General features: G+C 27.2%; 1 protein-coding gene across 2 annotated transcripts; it reads right to left on the bottom strand.

The window, feature by feature from the left end:
- Nucleotides 1-12,152: 12,152 nt before the first annotated feature.
- LOC135922186 (AN1-type zinc finger protein 2B-like) lies at nucleotides 12,153-13,023 on the bottom strand. Of its 2 annotated transcripts, XM_065456610.1 has the most exons (5): nucleotides 12,726-13,023; nucleotides 12,639-12,681; nucleotides 12,398-12,587; nucleotides 12,333-12,351; nucleotides 12,153-12,283 (listed from the first exon to the last, which is right to left on the bottom strand). In XM_065456610.1, exons 1-5 carry the CDS (start codon nucleotides 12,778-12,780, stop codon nucleotides 12,279-12,281), a joined length of 312 nt encoding a protein of 103 aa, XP_065312682.1. In that variant the 5' UTR covers nucleotides 12,781-13,023; the 3' UTR covers nucleotides 12,153-12,278. The 2 variants fall into 2 exon arrangements, with proteins under 2 accessions (XP_065312682.1, XP_065312681.1); XM_065456609.1 differs by having other exon boundaries at nucleotides 12,157-12,351.
- Between the last annotated feature and the right edge of the window lie 8,857 nt (nucleotides 13,024-21,880).

The raw sequence follows: 21,880 nt of genomic DNA, 5'->3' as shown, positions 1-21,880 counted from the left end.
GAGAATCTCCAATATTTTATTGAATTTATTAAAAATCGATTTAATCATCTTTACTCTGCTATTCCATCGAGTCTCAATACATAAATGAAGTGTTTTATCAATTTGATTAACTAATCTAAAATTGAATGCTATATTTTAATAAAAAGTTGATTTAACATACCCACTCTCATATAAAAAACTAAACTTTTACAAACATTGATATATCTCTGAACCTTGAGATTCAATATTTTTATTATCGAAGGTATTCCTTAATACTATATTTAAAAGATGAGAAGCACAATTCAATCATGATTTTAAAAAGCCAAATTATCAAAAATTATGAAATTTTATATTATTTTTTCAATTTTATTTATATGTATTATATAAATAAATTTTATTTATATGTATTATAGAAATAAATATTATTTATATATTTTTTTATATCTAATTTATGTTATTTCGTTTTGCGATATTTTATCAAAATAAAAAAAAATTAACTAAGTAAAACTTAAAAAGATTTTAAAAATATTACCAACGTTAAACTCATAGTAATGAATAATTGTGCAGATAATGTCAGTTATTTTGGTAAAAATTAAATCATGACAGAATTTGTTGAAATTAATTTTGCCAATAGCCTGTTTTTACCACGTGTTGAAAAATGCAGTTAAAGAATGACAAAATATTTTACATTTTGATATAGAATAAATAACTAGTACCGATATAGTTTTTGAGGCTTATCTTATTTTTCTTAAATTTCGAGCCTTGATTTGTTAAAACATCCACATTTTATGAGATGAATTTGCAGAAGCATATCCGGGCTTGATTCTAACTCTGTTGACGTTCGAAATAAATAATAAAAAGCATGAATTATATGAGGCACAATCATATATCAATAATAAAATATACGATGAAAATCACAAGGGCTCAATAAACATTTATGTTAACATAGTAAAATCTTTATTAAGTAAATGTCTGATCTGACGTGTAAAAGTTGAAGCTTCTAAAAAAATAACTAAATATTTTCTTCAAATTATTATTCAATATATATAAAAATGAAATAACATTTACTAGAATAAATATAAATATCCTAATAAGTCTAAAATAACGATTAAGTAAATAAAATCAATAAATTTCTTATACTGCCTCAAGTTAGAACTATAGAGTTTTTAGTTTACAATTCCTTAGTTGATGCCAGATCATATTTTTAGCTCAATAAATAGATGATTCAATATTAAAACGCTAATTAATGGTCAGGCGGAATTTAAACATGAAGGGTGTGTCCTCATTCGACTTATATTCAATACTTATTCTGCTTAGCCTACTAGGACACCTTATTTTGTTTTAAGTGGCCAAAAGTAAAAAGACATTAATAAATATGATTAATAAGCATATAAGAAATGTGCTGTTTAAAAAAAATTATGATTTATTTTATAAAATCATAATTTTTTTTATAAAATCATAGCCTAAGAATGTTGTCGATTATAATTTTTTAATAAAAATTAAAATTATGAGTGATCAAATACAGATTTACATTTGTAGAATGCTGGTGTGGTAGGCGCTTACGCTACGGAGGGGGGGGGGCAGGGGGAAAATCCCCCTCCCTCCAAAGCCAAAGCCGGATATATTACATTATTATCACACCTTTACTAAGTTATTTTATCAATTAATTTCGATTTTAAGTTTTCCTTGGCTTAATTTTATCTATTTTTTCAAATTTATAGTGGCGAAATATTTATCTATCATTTTCAAATTTCTAGTCAAATAATAATTATGGGCATAAGAAATTTTTTTTAAACATATTGATGATAAAAATCCTAGTTATCTTATAAAAAAGTACAAATAATTTTATAACATTTTATAATTAGTCTAGAATAAAGACATATACTTCTTAAAAAAGTATTAAAGATATCTATAATAAATATTTTATTTAATAATAGATTTATATTCCACCCCTCAATTTTCAATATGCACAAACTTTATGTACTAACAAAAGTTAAAATTTCAAAACAGCTTTTTTACTAAATGGTTATGGCTAGCATACTCTATCCGAGACAATGAAGCTTATTGTAAGATATGTGTCCTGTTTGGCCCAAGATATGCTGGAAGAAATTTAGTCAAGCTTAACAGTCTAGTTAAGACTCCATTCAACAAGTACAAAGATGCTGGAGAAATCTTTGAAAATCGACAAAAGATAAAATTATCATAAAAGCTGTGACTGATGATTTCTTCAAATTAATTCGAAATGGGGATATGATTCCTATTTCATCACATATTAACAAAAATAGCAAAAGTAGATGTAATAACAAACTAACTATTGAGGCCATTCTATATTGTGGATTGCATTAGCATTACGTACCAATTTGGATTCGGGAATTTCAATAATAATGATAATGAAGGTAATTTTTGTGGTCTTGTAAAATTTAAAGCATTATGAGATTTCTGCATTAATGGAATATCCCAAGTGACAAAATATTTTAAACAAAATTATTTGAGAGAAATTGTAAAAGGCTTGTCCAACGAAATGGAGTTTTCGCCATCAAGCAGTAACAGCTTTTATGGAGTTAGAAAAGCCTATTATTAATGTTCTTACTGGAATATCATAATGGCCTGAAAGAGATAATTCCCCAAAAGCAAGCAAATTATTGGATTCAATACTTATACCAATTCTTCTTTTCTCATTAGAATGTCTTAATAAATTATTTAATTATACAACTATTTAATGATACTTTTCAAAACATGACATTGACTTGATTGAGACGATGAGAATAGGGGAGAGCATTTTATTAGAACTCAAGAAAATTAGGGCTAATGTTGACGAAGAATTTCATATTTTATATGTTTGTTGAGTTAAAAACAGAGCTATACGAGTTTAACATCTGTCCCCCTCGACTTGCAGCAAAACAACATCGTCCAGACATTAATATAGGGTCATTAGAAGAGTATTATAAAATAAATGTCCTTATCCCTCTCTTAGATACATTTATAACTGAAATAAATGAACGGTTTTTAATTCATCAGGCACTTACCAATCTGCAGATATTACTTTCACAAAAGCTTTCACAACCTTTTTCAGATGGTAATAGAAAAAAAATCAAATATTTGGCATATTTTTATCATGAAGTTGTTAAAGTATCTTATGATGCCTTATTAGCTGCCAACTATGGTAAAGAATAATAAAAACATACCTAAAAAATAGAACTTCTGAAAGTAGATTTGGCCCTTTTGAATATTCATAGGCATTTGACGCCAAGGACGGATAAGATATGAAAAATTTGCTCAATCTCAATGAAGATTGGATTTTACACTATAAATAAATAATATGCTTCGTAATAATATTTTTTGTGCAATTTTAGTTTTTAATTTGTTATATATTTTTCCATGAATACTTTATAAGTTATTACATACATAGACGCGTACGCAGAGAGAGGGGGTGGGATAATCCCCCCTCCTTAAGCCAAAGAATGCAGATGCCGGATATATTTTTCAAAAATATTATTCTTTATATTAATTTATATTTGTTAATATTTATTCCTATCTCATTAAAATATATATTTAAATATATTTATTTATCACATTCATTTACTAAGTTATTTAATCAATTAATTTCGATTTCAAGTTTTCCTGGGCATAATATTTACCTATTATTTTCAAATTTCTAGTGGCGTAACGTAATATTTATCCGCTGTGGCTCTTACATCTACTGTATCTAAGATTTTTATGGTCCTGCTAAAAACAGGATTATGTCATCTGTACCAAACTTACTCCCTAAAATATTTGTGCTTACAGACCCAACAAAAATATTCTGGAACCTATTCTTGCTTTAAAAATAATGATACAAAAATGTTGAAATTATAAAATTCCAGCCCTCTTCACTTTTGTAGATTTCATTAGGGCATTCGATAACGTAAATCATGACGCCTTGTGGAGGACACTTTCGGAATGCGAGATTGAACCTAATGTTATCTACATCTTAAAGAATCACTATTCCTATTTATCCGCTTGTTTTAAAATTAACAATAAGGTATCCCTCTCTTTCAGAATAAAAAGGGTGTGAAACAAGGATGCACACTCTCACCTTTCTTGTTCAATATCATAATGTATAAAATCATAAAAGAAGCCCCGGGAGCTGCAAATCTAATGGATATGGGTTCAAATGTTACGATATGTGTGGAAAATTGGATAATATCATATGCTGATGATATCGCCATAGTATCTAAAAGTGTTGAAGAAACGAAAAATTTGCTATACTTATTAGAAACCTTAAGTCTGAGATTGGGTCTAAAGATTAACTTTAATAAAACTTTCATTCTTCCTTACCCAAATGCAGCCCAAAATTTAAATTTTACAATTGAAGGAAATGTGATTAAGATAGTAGACAAAATAAAATATTTAGGCGTTATGCTTGACAATAGGGGATGCTGTAAAGAAGAGTTGGAAATAGGAATACAAAAAGCGAGAAGGGCGTTTTATAAATATATTAAAATTTGGAAAACCAAAGATTTCTGTGTACACCAGACTCAGAATTTTCAACTCTACTATAATTCCTATATTACTATTTGGTGGGGACTTATGGGAAATCAATAAAACAGAGAATAGAAGACTGCAGTCATTCATAAATAACTGCCTCCGAACTATAAATGGCATCTTTTACCCAAAAGTGATATAAAATAATAATCTATGAAGAATATCAAAACATACCCCAATTCATATTACCTTAAAGAAACGTCGTATCCAATTCCTAGCTCACATCATAAGGAACTCGGACCATAATCTAGTTCACGATGCCATTACATGGCTCTACACTTATAAGAAAGAATACACAAAATATAAATCTTTATGGTATTATAAAACTATAAAAGATGTAATGGAACTAAACTTAAATATGAAACAATTTATCAAATTAAACAACTGTAAAAATTCCATCAAAAAACTCTTCCAGATTAAGAATAGATATTTTAAAAGAAAAATCTCTGGAATTGATTAAAATTTATAACGTTAATCTCAACTAGTATTTTCTAAACCATTGCTATTAGTTCAGGATAAACCGAAATTGAATTGGTATGCTCTTTAAATTTTAATTAGTAACGATTCACGGCTTTAACTAAAAAACTTAAATTTAAAATCAGCCACAACCCACCTTTAAAGTAATTAACTTATACTGCAGTTCTTGGGCATAGGCTCTTTTTTCTGCCCGCCCTTTTTCTTAAACCTATGGATGTCTGTAAATTTTTCGAAATGTTACGCCTACAAGTACGTGCGGCTTGCCCACAAACGTGTAGAGGGCTCCTCATATTTTTTAACTTTACACCCCAATTAACTTATGTTCCAATTAAATGGAAATGAGGAAAACCTAGCGTAGCTCTGTTGTTAATTCAACGTCAGAGGGCATGTGCTATATATCACGTATCTACCATTTTCAAATTTCTAGTCAAATAATAATTATTTCTGAAACACCTTGTCCAACAAGGGGAAAGAAATTGAAAGTTTGTCCAACGAGATGGAGTCTCCGCCATCAAGCAGTAACATCTTTTATGGAGTTAGAAGAGCCGATACTTATTACAAATTTTCTTTTCTCATTAGAAAAACATGACATTGACTTGATTAAGATGAGTAGCGGAAAGCATTTTACTAGAACTCAAGGAAATTATAAATGAATATAAAAATATTTGAAATTGTTGCATTCGGCAATTTGTTATCTAGCATATATTGCTTTTTGAACTGGTTTTTTAAATTATATTTAAAATTATTAACATCTATTTTTTTTAAAAAACATAACATTTTATATTCTTAATGGTTCCACGTCAATTCGACGAGGCGACAATTCAGCGCAGCGTCAATTCGGTGCGGCGACAATTCAGCGCATATCTATTACAGTTGCAATTTATTATATATTACTTAGTATAAAAAAATAAGGATGATTAAATAGAAATCATTTTGAATGTTGGTCCTATTAATTATTTCTCCATATTTATTTTTACAAAAATCTCAATTTTATTTACTAAATGTATATCGAAAAAAATTAACTAATATTTATACCTATTTCTTTAATGGACCATTTTCCCACATTATAAGGTATGTTGATTAGTAGCCAATATTAGGTAAGCCTGGAGATTTTAGAAGGAAAAAAGAAAGATTTGACCTCTATCTCTAATCTTATAAATTATTTTGGCTACAATCTTAATCAACCGTTTTTTAAAAATAGACCCAAAATACCCCCCTGATATGATAAGTACTATAATGTTAAATAAATCCCCTTTTCACGTCTAATTTTAGATAATAAAAAAAATAAATAAAATTATAAAAGTTTAAAAAAATAATATATCCCCCTGATAAGTAATATGCCCAAAATCTCGGTTTACATAACATTGGCTACTAATCAACATACCTTATGTGATAAATTGGTCAACAAAGAAATTGGTATAAATATTGGTTGTTAATTTTTTTTGATATTACACATTTATTGATTTATATAATAGAAAAAATTAGCATAAGCATAATATTTTTTTAAAAAAGGATTAATAGAATTTAAGGATTTTTATTAAATCTAAAAAGTGAGTCAGTCTTAATTTGATTTTTTTTGGACCATGGCTGGGTCTATTTTTAAAAACGGGATTTAAATTCCAGCCAAAATAATATGTAAGATTCGAGATAGAGGTCCAAACCTGTCTTTTTCTTTCTTTCTTCTATGCCCAAAATCCCGGCTTACATAACATTGGCTACTAATTAACATAGCATATGTGGTAAATTGGTCAACCAAAGAAATAGGTATAAATATTGGTTGTTAATTTTTTTTGATATTACACATTTAATTTTTGATTTATATAATAGAAAAAATTAGCCTAAGTAAAATATTTTTTTAAAAAGGATTAATAGAATTTAAGGATTTTTAATAAATCTAAAAAATGATTCAGTCTTAATTTGATTTTTTTTGGATCATGGCTGGGTCTATTTTTAAAACGGTCGGTTTAAATTCCAGCCAAAATAATATGTAAGATTCGAGATAGAGGTCCAAACCTTTCTTTTTCTTTCTTTCTTCAAAATTTCGGCTTACATAACATTGGCTATTAATCAACATATCTTAGTAAATTGGTCAACCAAAGAAATAGGTATAAATATTGGTTGTTAATTTTTTTTGATATACACATTTAGTAAATAAAATTGAGATTTTTGTAAAAATAAATATGGAGAAATAATTAATAGGACCAAAATTCAAAATGATTTCTATTTAATCAGACTTATTTTTTTATACTAAGTAATATATAATAAATTGCAACTGTAATAGATACGCGCTGAATTATCGCCGCGCCGAATTGTCGTGCGCCGTATTTTCCACACCAAATTGACGTGATACCATTCTTAAGTTGGGTTTTACTTATATTTTCCCCTTTATTTTGCCTCCTTACCAATTTATATAATAATTTTTATTTTACTTACTTTCTATAATTTTTGTTTGGTCTTTATTTTTAAGATATTTTATATTTATTAGATTGGGCCTATTACAAAGTATTTATTACATATTTATAAAATTACAAACAAAACTATAAAAATATCTAAGTTGGAACAAATTTATATAAATTTATTCAAAAAAATATCCCCAGTGTATAAAAAAGTTTAAACTAATAACCAAAATGAAATTGAATTATTTAATCAGTTCAGAATCCTAATGGCCAATTCTTACATAGGATTTGTTTGAAAATATTAGTTTAGTGTGTGATATAATTTCCTTAAATCCAATATTCAGGAGTATTGTTGTTAAACTTCTCAATTTTTAAAAACAGTGAACACAATATTTTAGCCACAAAATAAGTATGGAAATTTTGCTCATATATGGTAGAATTTGGAAATCTATTAACAAAATTTTGAGACTTGCATATTTTTTGACTAAAATATTGGGTTAGCCATTCTTAAAAATCGAGCTATTTAACAACATTACACAAGTTCTTTACAATTTTATTTTACTATATATATTAAATTGGCAAATATTAAATTAATGGTCAAAAAACAAAAATATTTTACATTAGAATAAAAACTCTAAAATATCCTTGCAGCCTTCTACACCTTTTTATGGTTTTAATCTATAAATAATAATTTCGATCTATAATATTTGATTATTTTTATATATTTCAAATTATTTTACAAAAAACTTGTCTAATTTGTAATATTCCTTTTTAAAAAAATCTACTTTGTCAATTTCAATATGAAGAAACAATCATTAATTTATTCCTATTTCAACAAATGTTAAGTAGAGATCTGCCACAAGTCTATTTGACTACTTTTTTATGCCACTAAAATATAAAAGTATAAAAGCTACATCACATCAGGTCCCGTATTTTAAAAGATGATAGATTTTTATAATAAGAGTAAAATTATTTTAGATATTTCGTTTATTTAATTTTTATTGCTTTTGTGCTTTTAGAATCTTTGTTCTATCTTGTTTAATGAGATTTAAATACTTTTATATTTATTAAACAAAGTGAAAAGAAAAAATTACATCTATTAAGATCATAGAATCATAAAATTTAAAAATATTTTGAATCGGGTAAAGAGAAACCTTTTCAGACGAAATTAATTTTTAAACAGTAATTTAAAATTCGTATTTAAGATTGAACCTAAGATGTGCCGTAATTTTTATTTCGCTTATTACTAATTTTTATTTATTGGCTGAAAAATTGATCGATGAATGAATTACATATTTTTCATTGTATCTATAATTTTCTTTCTAGCATTGCCAATCTTGGCGATTTTTTTATTTGCAAAAAATGTTTTTCTTTAGACTATTTACTAAACGGGTTGAAGTATTATGAAATACACACTAATTATTGACATAAATTTCCAAGATAATGCTTCCAGATCCAGATGTCTGGCTAACTTTATTCTTAAGACATCAGTTAGTTTATGGTTCATAGTGTTGTAAACTAACGAGTTAAAAATGAACGGCGTTCCTTTTACTTATGACGAACTTTGAACGTGAACGCGTTCCTTTTTTATGACGAACGCGTTCGAATTTAACGTTCGTTCAATTTTAAAAATACTTTTTATTTTTATTTATATTTCCGAATTTTTTTTAAAAAAGTTTTTTCGGCTCCGTATTTCCTTGTCACATTTCAATTTTTTTAACACATAGTTTATTGATTTGAATATTATTGTTTATATTTTAATTTAATAAATTAGCATGAGCATGGATATTATTATTTAATCCTCATCATCTGATTCTGAAAATCCAAAATCAGATGAATTATCATTACCATGGCCAAATATGATCAATCTTTTACAGTAACATCCTATATTGAAGGAACTAATTCAATGCTTACCAAGTGTAAAATGTGCCCAAAAAGTATTATATTGTCAAAATCTTCAGGTTCCAATTTAAAAAGACATTTGATTGTAATATTAATTATTTTATTTAATATAATATAACTAAGTAAAATCATTAAATTTGAAGATAAAATGCATTTGGGATATTTGACCCCAACAATAACGAGTTATTTTAAAATTAAAAAAAATTAGTGGCCTCAAATATGGTCAATTATTGATAGACGCCGTATTAAATGGGATTAATAAAAGGTATTAAACCTATCACTCTCATTTAATTACATTTTTTTAAAGATTTGAACATATGTTCTTTCTGCATTTATACATCCAGTATTCAAGCTTCAATGGCCATGGATAAAACTTCCACAGAACGAACCTATTAAAAATAAACCTATAGCGTTATTGAAAATTTTTTATTGAAAACCCTAAGAATGATAATGCAAGAACTGTTTATATCGAGATATCCTTTTTTTTGTCGAGGAAGTAGAAAATGGATTGGAGGAGGGTAACTTATCTCAATTCTTTGAAGCAAATAACAAAACAATAAATGTTTTTAATAAATTTCCCAAGTTAAAAGAGTTATTTATTAAATATAATACCGCAATCACCTCATCTACCCTTGAGCGCGTTTTTAGTATAGCTAATGCCGTATTAACTGTCAAGCGTTCCTGTCTATCAGATGTTAATTTTGAAAAATATTGTTACTAAAATAATATGAAAAATTTTTTATAAATAAAAATATCTTTTTATTTGATATATTATTTTGAATTTATAATAATATTATCAAAATAAAACTATATTATTTTTTAACATGGCTAATATTGTGTTAATAAATATAAGACATTTATTTATATTAGAAAATTAAAAAAAAAATTTATCATAATTTTGAACGGTTCATGAACGTGAACGCGTTCCTTTTTTTTTGAAAGTGAACTTGAACGTGAACGCGTTCGAATTTTTTAGAAATGTTTACAGCACTAATGGTTCACAATTCTGTTACTTTTTCATGGCTGGCAAAATTGATTAAAGAATTAATCAGGCAAGGCACTAAATATTGATGTAAACCATAGTTAGAACTTCTATATTCTGGGATAATACTAATTTTGACAATTTTTACCAATAATTTTTCTCTCAAACTATTAGACAGAATAAAGCAATAAAATATACTAATAAAGCTCTACTTTGGTTTAGTATAAGTTTTCCAAAAGCTCACTTTACGTTTAAAGCATGACATCATAGTTTTCATTTTGTTTATAACTCTTATTAGAGATCTGCAAAAGTAGGCAGGGCCCATACACAGTTCGGGCCGGGCCTAATATTTTTTAAGAAAATTCGGGCCAGGTCGGTCCTTAAAATTTTTTTAAAATATATCTAAATTTATCAATTTTATGTTGAATTTTTTATATAAAATAAAAATATATGGTTTTATTTATAGAAAGTAGATGCCATATAACATATATCGTTTATTTTGAGTAATTATAAAAATTTTCTATATTTAAATAAATTCGAGCCTGGCCGGCAAAATTTTTTTTTAAAAAATTTTAGGTTCGGGTTGGGTAAAACTTTAAAAAAAATCTCTGGCCCTGGCCGGGCTTGAAAAATTAGGTCCAATGTAGATCACTAACTCTTATTTCTTTTTGTGATTCTCTTTGAATGAAGAATAAAAAGTATCAGTCAGGCATTAAATATTAGCACATGCCAGATATGTAGTTTTTCACACTTCCAATTTTAGCACAAAATCTATTTTATCAATTCTCCTTTTTCTTTTACTGCCTATTAAATGGATTAAATTAATATACAATTATGCTCTAAACATTTATAAAATTTACGGAATAAATGCTTTCAGTCACTTTTTAATCTTAAGGTTGGCCAAAATTTGGTTAACTATAATTTTTCCTTCATACTGGTTAAAGTAATATATTAATAAAGCATAAAACATTGTCATATTTTAGAATTAGGGCTTGTACAGCGAGCTTTAATGGAGATTATAAAAAGACCACCAAAAAATCAATAACATATAAGAATTTGGGAAATCCTGGGTATGCCATTGATTGCATTGTACCTAGTATTCTAGGAGCCACTGGCTATGCAAGTACTTAATAATTTTCCCTTTTCTCTTGTAATCATAGGCCTAGTGAATGGGTTTTGGAAATTTTACTGTTTTTATAAATATTGTTAAGCATAAAAATTTCCCAAGTAAACTTCCACCACCCCTTTTTCCCAAAAAAATGTTTGCAGTGTTACTATAAACAATAATTTAGAAAAAAAGGATACTCGAGTATATTATAATTCAAAATTTTCCAAAAAAAGCTTTAATTATATACAAAAGCTAAAAATTGAAGAATAATTTTTCAAGCCTGCATTAATTAGTGTAGTTAGATGGCTTGATTTTTATAAATAGCTAACTCAATATTTCAGCCATAAAAATATTGACGAAGCGCCTTGAGATTTCACTAATAGAAGATGTCCAAACCTTCTTCTTTTTTTTTCTTTTTATCTATGAACAAAATTTTCAGGCTTCCATAATATTATTCTGGATAAAAAATGAGTTAGCCATTTTAAAAATCAGGTCAAATCGAGAGCCATTTAACAACACTAGACCTAAAGCCCTCCAATAAAATTATGAGCAAAAACTACCTAATAATGCCCTCCTACCTTTTGCAAATCATGGCAATACATATGCTGGATAATACTTAAATATTTCTTAATAACTTAATTTAAATATTTCTTAATAACTTAATTTTCAACATAAATTAGGAATAATGAATATCTTTTGATTTAATACTATTATAATAAATAATATTTAACTAAATCATTTAAATTTTATTCAAGAATATATTATACATTATTATTTTGCCATTGTAATTTTATATAATTAAAATAATTTTCAATGATTTCAATATATCATTTGATGTTAATATAATTAGTTTTTGATTTTAATTTATAACAATTATGATCAAATGCTAAATGATGTTTCATACAAAATTTTAGCCTACAATCTCTGCAAATAAAAGGTAGAATTTCTTTTTTATTACAATTACCAAATGAGCATATATTTTCCTGATATATAAAATAGGAATAATATATCAATTATAATAAATATTACTGGGTTTGACATTTTCATTGGATATAGATCACTTTTACAAGTACTCTCAATGTGTCTGTTGACAATCATATCAATGGGATGAACTTTAGGAACATAAATGATTTCATTGCAAATAGGGCATATTGGAATATAATTATCCTTCTTATGCACATTAATACATTTGTGATTTTCATATTTATAATGGGATATGCTAAAATAAAATTATTTATATAGTCTCAAACGTGAATAAGGCAATATATACCAAAAATATTCTTCACAAGCATCACATTTGAAAGGCAAAAAATCTAAAAATATATATTTATAAAATGGTTGATACACATAAATATACCTAATCGGTTACAAGAACTGAAGGTACAATTTTCACCTATTTCAGGGAATTCCATCGAAAAAAAATAAATAATTAATCCTCTAAATAAATTATTATTTTTTAATATATATGGGTCATTCCACGTCAAATCGATCACGATTCGGCTGGCCTGTTTTAAAATTGTTAAAAATTTATGGAATTATTTAGATAGGTAAAAGAATGAGAAAGCCGTTTATTTTAGCTCGCTAGCACACCTGGTTCTCGAGATATAGGGGCTCTAAGGTACAAAAAAGAGCCACTTTGGAATCTGTAAAATTTTTAAAATGCTTATATCTCAAAAACTATTTATAGTAAAAAATATTAAAATATATCATTTTGTAGGTAAAAATATTTTCTAATGGACTAACAAAGGATAATAAATATTGGGGCCATTATAGGCTTTTAACATCCGGTTTACCTAAATTGCTTTACCTGTATTTTTAAGCAAAATAGTGAGTTTGTTTTCGAATTTTTTTTATTGGTTTTTATTTATACACTTTTGCTAAATATATATACAATTTCAAAACCTTGGCTACGCTATCGACTCCAAAAATTAATAAAAAATAGATGGCGCTTTATGAAATTACGGATTATGGTTAAAATTTTGCTTCTAACTTATCAATAACCAGATATTTTCACTTTTTATATTAAATAATTTTGATTTTCTATTAAATATACTAATTAACTGAGGAGCAGAGTGGGCATATGCCCATTAGACTAATAATGTAACAAATTTCCAATAAATCTTTCATATAATTTTTTTAATTTTTAAGGTATCTACAATTTCATCAAATTTTTTATCATTTGATGAGAAGATAATGGTATATTTTCAATCGTTAAAACTTTTTTTACTCTAGATATTTTTTCTTCGAATATTTCTTTTCACGTAAGCGTTTTATTTTAATGAGAGATTCCCCATTTGATTGTAGGGATATATTAATGTTATCAATAGCCTCTTGATTAATTTTATGAAGGGGAGAATCAATATCTACATTGTCATTCGAAGTATAAGGAATGTTTGCTAATTTTTGTCGCCATGAAGAGCATATTAAGATATCTAAATTGAATGGTAATTTTTTTGGGTCATCCAGGGTAGATTCTTTTTAGATTCTCGCGAAATCTTTCTTAGATTCTCGCGATAATAAGCATGTCTCTGTAGATTAAATGGGTTGCAACATTTTAATATTTGGTACGTTCATCTGTGATATAGAATAAAATTTTAATTGATCTACACCTAGATTACGTGTTTTTGCACTCTCCAAATCCAGGTTGTTATTGGTAGACAGACGATAAAATTAATCTGAACGGACAGGTTAAAATTATTTCACAGAAAGAGAGATTGTTTTAAACAATTTATTTTGTAAGATATAATCTAATATATGCCTAATAAAATAATCGTTTTTACTGCAGCTGTTATATATTATCGAGCTAATAAGTCATTCGCTCGCCATAGTAGCAAATTAGAGCTCTAAAAAATGTAAAACATTTTAATGATAGTGGGAGGGGGGGGGCAGAACTGGAAAATTTTATCACAATTGTTATAAACGTATTTTTATTTTCCTTAAGAATAATATTTTTCAACCATTAGCGCCATCTACTTTTTTCTTCAATTTTTGGTTAAAATGTATATTATGGAAAAGTCGATAGCGTCGCCAAGGTTTTGACATCGTATATATATTTATAAAAGGTGTCTAAATAAAAAGCAAAAAAAAAATTCGAACACAAACTCACTATTTTGTTTAAAAATACAGGTAAAGCAATTTAGGTCAACCGGATGTTAAAAGCCTATAATGGCGCCAATATTTATTATTCTTTGTTAGCCCATTAGAGAATTTAACCTACAAAATGATATATTATAATATTTTTTACTATAGATAGTATTTGATATATAAGCATTTTAAAAATTTTACAGATTCCAAAGTGGCTCTTTTTTGTACCTTTGAGCCCCTATATCTCAAGAACCAGGTGTGCTAGCGAGCTAAAATAAACGGATTTCTCATTCTTTTACCTATCTAAATAATTCCATAATTTTTAACAATTTTAAAAGAGGTCGGCCGAAAAGTGTCTTTCTTGATCCATTTGACATGGAATGACCCATATATATCCGAAAAAATATCTTTCTACTGTCAAAAAAAAATTTTCAATTCAAAATATTAAATTTTTTACAATTAAAACTAATAAAAAAGAGATATTATCTATAATAAAAAAATATCTCAAATGGTAATTCAATAAAAACGAAACTATAAGTTCTCATTTGGTTCTAATTTAAAGCTTTGATGTTGCTCTGTCAATTTTAAACTCTTTAAGGTTCTATTGACCAATGTATATATAGTAGTGTTGTTAAAAAGGCCAATTCGGGTGAATTTATGAAAATCGCTCTATTAAAATTTTAGCCAAAATAATATTTTGTAAGACTGATTTTTCGATGGCAACAAGGTTTGGACCCCTATTTGCCAAATCTCGAGGCTTGCTATTTAATCGGTATATCCAAAATGGCGCTACTGCGGACTTTTATTTATGTAGAATTTTAAAGGCATTTAATCAATAAATCACGATACAATAAGCATATGTGCAAATATTTGCTGTATATGGTCGTCAGTAACGTCGCTAGGGGAAGGGGTGCGCAGGGGCTCGATCCCCCTGGAAAATGTGAATAGCCCCCTGAAGAAAAAAAATTTTTTAAAATAAAATCTTAACCCCTTGAACTAAAATAAATTTTTTTGATTGCCCCCTGAAAGATTTCTTTTATAATTCTATTAAGTAAAATATAGATTTAATTTTATTATTTATTAATAAGACTATCTAAATATTTATTAAATGAATACTAGTTTAAATATTAGATTAATTTAATACATATAAATTATATTTTCACTATGTCAGCTAGCAATCAAATTTTGTGTTATAAATAGAATATCAATATCACTCACTAAATATTAATTTAGCACTAACAGATTGACTATTATTATTTAAATTATTTTATAACCCTAATTAAATAAATATAATTATTTATTAATAGAAAACTAAAAAAATTTATATAGTAATTAGCAGAGTTCAAAATGACTCAACTGTATATTTATTTTTAAATTTTATTATCATACCTATTCCTAAAAATATTTTCAAGGTCCAAATAAGTATAATAAAAAGTAAGTAAGTAAACATATAGTTTATAATCCTCAATGAATTACTAATAAATGCTTTTGATAATAAATATAGTAATAATTATATATAAAATAAATGTTTATTATAAATCATCATTGAAAAATATATAATTAGTAAACAATTACGAAAAAAAAAATCATAATAACAAAAGGACAATATTGAGGCATAATACTAAATAAACAAATAAAAGCGAAAGCAGCAGAAATTATTCAAAACCTCCTTCATCTAATCATCAGGAGAGATCGAATTAATAAAACAAACATAATTAGCCTTAAGAATGGCTATTGCGATCCTCTGCCTTAACCCTTAAGTAAAAATCTTCGCGAGACTTCCCAGAATTTTTTCTGATTAGGCGGCCAATGTCTTTAAAAATGTTTTTAGTTAAATCATCATATGCAGTTAAAGGTGGAGCAAATGATGGGTATGAATATGTAATTTGAGGAATCAGCGCTGTATTTGCTAATCTTAAAATTTTGAGCTATGTTCAGAACGTCCTTGTTAAAATTAGAGGGGGAGTTAGTGTCCAGATAAAAGAAATCCCATATTAAAAACTTTCCTCAAGACCATGGAATACGTGTGACTCCATCAGGACGCCTAAAATCGGAAAATAAGCCAGTAGGTTCCATTGAGGTAGGGAAAACCAGCTGACCTAAGTGCAAGAGATATAATTTGATTGATTTCAAATGTCGAGTTTGCTGGCCGGGATTATGATTGCAATAACGCCCTCTATTTATTATAAATAATTTTAAAGATTAAACATTTTATTATTTATCCTACAATAAATGTAATTTGATATCTTTTCTTTTTTTTTCTTTTTCAAAAAACAGTTTTGAGTTAAATTTTTAATACAAGTATATTTTTGATATTTTTACAAACTACTATTATTTTAAGATATAATATACTAATTAGAGGTGGTGCGACAATATATAAAATCTTAATTATTTCATCATTTCATTCTGGTCCTTATTTTATAGTTCAAAAATGTTTCATTTCTAAAATGGCATCCTTGCCGTGTAAATAACTCAAGGCTTCAATATATTTGCACAATTATTTCTTCCAAAGATTTTTAGTGTTTTTATTTTATCAATTTATCCAACATAATAAATTCTGATACTAGTTTACATCGTGAGAGTTATGGCTATTACTGCAAATTAACCAGCATCTATTATTTGTGTTGCTATGTAATTTAAGATTATTACTATGACGGCTGAGAGCATATGATTGCATATGTTAGATAAAGAATAATGGTCAACTCTGTAGTAGTTTATATATTATATATCATTTAAAATGGATGATAATCATTTAGAAATTTAATATCTCACAATATATTTTCTCGATTACTTATCTAGCTACCATCATGTCATCTAAATGGAAGCTCTAACCACTTAATAGTTCTATAATTTGGATTGGTCGTTTATACTCTCTTCTTCAATGATTGTTGATTTGGTTTAGGCCTATAAATTTTTCCTTATTAGTCCATTCTATAAATGTGTAAAATCAGGCGCGTACGCAGGAATTTGGTCGTGGGGGGGGGGGGGGGGGTAATAAATTTTTTTAAGAAATATTATTGTTTTTTAAAAATATCAGGCATAAATTTATTAGGACTAATAACTATTCCTAATACACAATTTTAAATTAATGTGAATTATAAAAAAATTATATGTAAAGAATTACTTAAATGACCCAAAATAGAAATTTGAATTTTTTGAGCCTTTGCACAAAGAGTTTCTTATTAATAATTGTATTTTGTATGTTATATATTTACAATGTAAAATCCAATCTTCGTTGGGATTGAGCTAATTTTTCAATTATATCATCCTTGCTTGTCGTCAAATTCCTATGAATATTCAAAAGATCCAAACCTTTCAATCTACTTTCACATGTTGTACTTCTTGGTATGTTTTTCAGAGACCTGCTGGCTCGGACCCTGGGCCGGACAATATTTTAATTTTTTTAAATATACCCGCGCCGGGCCCAAAATTTTTTAAAAAAACACCCGGGCCGGACCTGATTTTTTTAAAAAAAACACCCAAGCCGGGCCTGAATTATTTTTAAAAAAACACCCAGACCGGGCTGTATTTTTTAAAACAGCCTATATTATAAATCGTTATTATTAGCTATAAAAATCAAAAATAAATATCATTTATTTTTTAAAAATCCGGGCCGGGCCTGAAAATTTTATTTTAAAAAAAGCCGGGCCGAGCCTGAAAATTTAAAAAAAAAGCCGAGCTGGGCCTAAAAATTTTTTAAAAAAAGCCGGGCAGGGCCTGAAAATTTTTTAAAAAAAACCCAGGCCGGGCCGTAAAAAATCTTTAAAAAAAATCCGGCCGCGCCCTGCAAATAGTACTTCTGCAAGCCTCTGTTATTCTTCTTAAAAAAGAGAGTGTTCTCTCATTAGTTTACTAATGGGAAGAGTTTATAAACCCTTTTAATACATTGGGAATTTAATCTAAAATGTGTTTGAAATAATATGCAGAGCATCCATATAATTTTTTGGGACTATATCAACTATAGTTAATCTTATAAACATAGTTATTCAGCTAGTAAGGCATCATAAGATACTTTAACATCTTCATAATAAAAATCTAACAAATATTTTTTTTTCTATCACCATCTGAAAAAAAGGTTAGGAAGGCTTTTGTGGAAGTAATATTTGCAGATGTAAGTGCTGCATGATGAATTAAAAATTCATTTATTTGGGTTATAAATTTATCTGCATCTAAGATATACTTTTCTACTGATCCTATATTAATGTTTTAACGATGAGCTTGCCTCGCTACAAGTCGAGGGAGACAAATATTTAACACGTATAGCTCTGCTTTTGACTCAACAATAAAATAAATATGAAATTCTTCATCAACGCCCTAATTTCCTTGAGTTCTGATAAAATGCTCTCCGCTATTCTCATCTTCTTAATCAAATCAATGTCATGTTTTTGAAAATTAATACTTAAAATTTGTATAATTAAATAATACATTCTAATGAGAAATAAAATTTGGAATAAGCATTGAATCCATTAATTTTCTTGCTTCTGAGGAAATATTTCTTTCAGGCCATTGTAATATTTTAGTAATAGCAAATAATTGGCTCTTATAACTCCTTAAAAGCTGTTACTGCTTGATGGCAGAGACTCTATCTTGTTGGACAAGGTTGCTATTTCTTTTTCCCTGTTGGACCAGAAGTTTCAGAAATAATTATTATTTGACAAGAAATTTGAAAATGGTAGATAAATATTACGCCACTAAAAATTTGAAAATAATAAGTAAATATTACGCCGGAAAACTTGAAATCGAAATTAATTGATAATAACTTATGAATGTGATAATAAATGTAATAAAATATATATTTAATATGAGATACTAATAAATAAAACAATAATATTTTGAAAAATACCGGCATCTGCATTTTTTGGCTTGGGGGGATTTGTCCCCCCCCCCCCCGCCTGCGTACGCCAATGTGTAAAATGGTAACAGAGAGATATATTAGTTTGATAACCTTTTGTCAATATAAGTTGCTAAGAATTATATTATTGCATTATGTGGTTTTAAAAAACTATTATTAATTGAGGCATATCTATGAATTTCTTAATATTTTTTATGACTTGTAATTCTTTAGAAGCAAATTTTTTTTATATAAGCTATCGAATATATTTATACTGTAATAAATAGATTTTGTATTAAAAAATTTTATTTTTAGAAATGTCTTATATTGTTTTAATTATTTATGCCAGTTTATTTTGTATGCATAATATAATAAATGAGAAAATTGAAATTCAGAATAATTGTTCAAAGTTAACAAATTTTAAAAAAAGTATTATATATATAAAACCCGGCCGAAGGCCGGCAAAAGCAGGCCGAAGCCCCGTAATTTGGGGGACATGGGCGGCGAAGCCCCCACAATTTTTTTTTAGTTGAGCCCCCTGAGATTGTAAAGGCTAGCGACGCCCCTGGTGGTGGTGTAGCATTATTCTCGAAGTTATTTAAGAATAATGTTGTTAAAGGGCTCATTTTGAGCCGATTTTTTTAAACGGCTAATTCAATATTTTAGCCAGAAAAGTATTACCTAAGCCTCGAGATTTCGATTATATATCTAACTCTTTGTTCCTTCTATAAGCAAAATCTTCAGGCTTGCGTAATATTTTTCTGGGTGAAATATTGAGTTAGCCGTTTTTAAAAATCAGCTCAAAACGAACCGTTTAACAACACTTCAGAAATTTATTAGGACTAGTGACCTTAAATTGTTAACAAATTATAATTCACAAATTCAAATATAGATTAATGATAAAAAAATGGCCAAAAATTTAATTATAAAGCATATTATAAATATATATTAAAAAAACCCATATTTATTCATAATTATATTTATCTATCCATTAAAAAAATATAAAGATTATAAATAATAATTATCCACCAACAAAAGACTTTTCTTTTACAATAACCCATGTGATCCTCTCGTTTTCTTCCCATCCACCAGGAAAGACTAATTCCCCTGTCAGAAAATAACTGACATTTGATGTATTAAATTACATTTATTTCTTCTTTTTTTCAACAGTTACAACATATATGAAATTTAATCTTCTTGAGATTGAGCTAATTTTTTATTCAGCAGTGCTCAGTGTCAACTCCCAAAATATATTAAGAAGAGCTAAACCGTTCTTCAAAGTAATGTTGTTAAACGGCTCGATTTATTCTTAACGGCTAACTCAATCTTTTATCGAGAAATTTACACAAACTTGAAGATTTTACTCATAGGTGGCATAAAGATTTGGATATTTAGCAAAATCTCGAGGCTTAGGCAATATTTTCTAGCTAAAATATTAAGTTGGATTTTTTTAGGGGTCAAATCCAACCATTTAACAACATCAAAATTAAAATTTTTATTTAGAAAAAGAATATCCATTTTTTTTATTTCAATTGTGTTCGATGATTGACTATAGAAAATAACCTTTCACTAGAAACCGTATTTTTCAGGGCTGACAAAATTTTACCAGTAAATTTTTTCAAAAAAAGGAAATATAATCTTCCTGCATCCAAAACTTAAAAATATTGTCATTGTTATTTCTTTTACGAGCGATAGATCTTTTAAGTTCATCTTCACAACTTTTATCAGTAGATGTTAATGCTTCATCAGAATTATCTAGAATATACAGTTTTTATGCAGAATGAATTAGAAAAGTTAAAAATGATAGCTGACATTGTTTTATGCATATCGTCGAATCTTAATCATTTAGCATTTTTAAGTTGTTTTATAATTATCTGCCTTTTCATTGTCTGCTAAAAATTTTAGACTTTTGAAATTTGAATTAGAATTAACCCTATTACCTGCAAAATAAATCTCTCCTATAAATGAGAAGTATCCTGTCTTTTAGGGTTTTAATTATTACTATAACACCTATAATATTGATGGAATTTTATTAATTTTTGTTTCCATGGATGAATCTGCGTTCAGATTATCTGAGCATTCTTCGAATATTGATAAAAAAAAATTCTAACTGGCATGTGATATTTATACCAATGGCCGCTAATCTATTTAATTCTTATTTGTTAAGCAAGGAAACTTGTATTTCGTTATAGCATTTTAATTAACTTTGTATCATGACATACATAGTTCTATCGTTATAATACCTTCATTAAAAGTATTAGCTGCTGTTTGCTGAAGATTGCTTAAAATATTGCACTATCTTTTTTACACTATTTATACTTAAAGTTAAAGCTATTTCAGATAAGCAATAATCAAAAATATAATGCATTATGTTATTTAATATATGGCATGAAAATGGTATCATTTCATCATCTTATGCAGTTATATTCATTGAGAAAATTTAAATAATAAAAGATAAATTAAATTCATAACTAATTTTCCATTGCTGAACGAAATGTGAGAGACTTTAAATTATTTTTAATTCAATTGAAATTTTATAAGATTGGAAAAAAATGTAGTTTATAAAATGCGAATTTTTTTTTGTAAAAATTATTCCT

The sequence above is a fragment of the Gordionus sp. m RMFG-2023 genome, chromosome 1 (assembly GCF_954871325.1).
Source record: "Gordionus sp. m RMFG-2023 chromosome 1, tfGorSpeb1-WG-v2, whole genome shotgun sequence".
NCBI lineage: Eukaryota > Metazoa > Nematomorpha > Gordioida > Chordodea > Parachordodidae > Gordionus > Gordionus sp. m RMFG-2023.
This window is presented reverse-complemented; position numbering and strand designations above follow the sequence as displayed.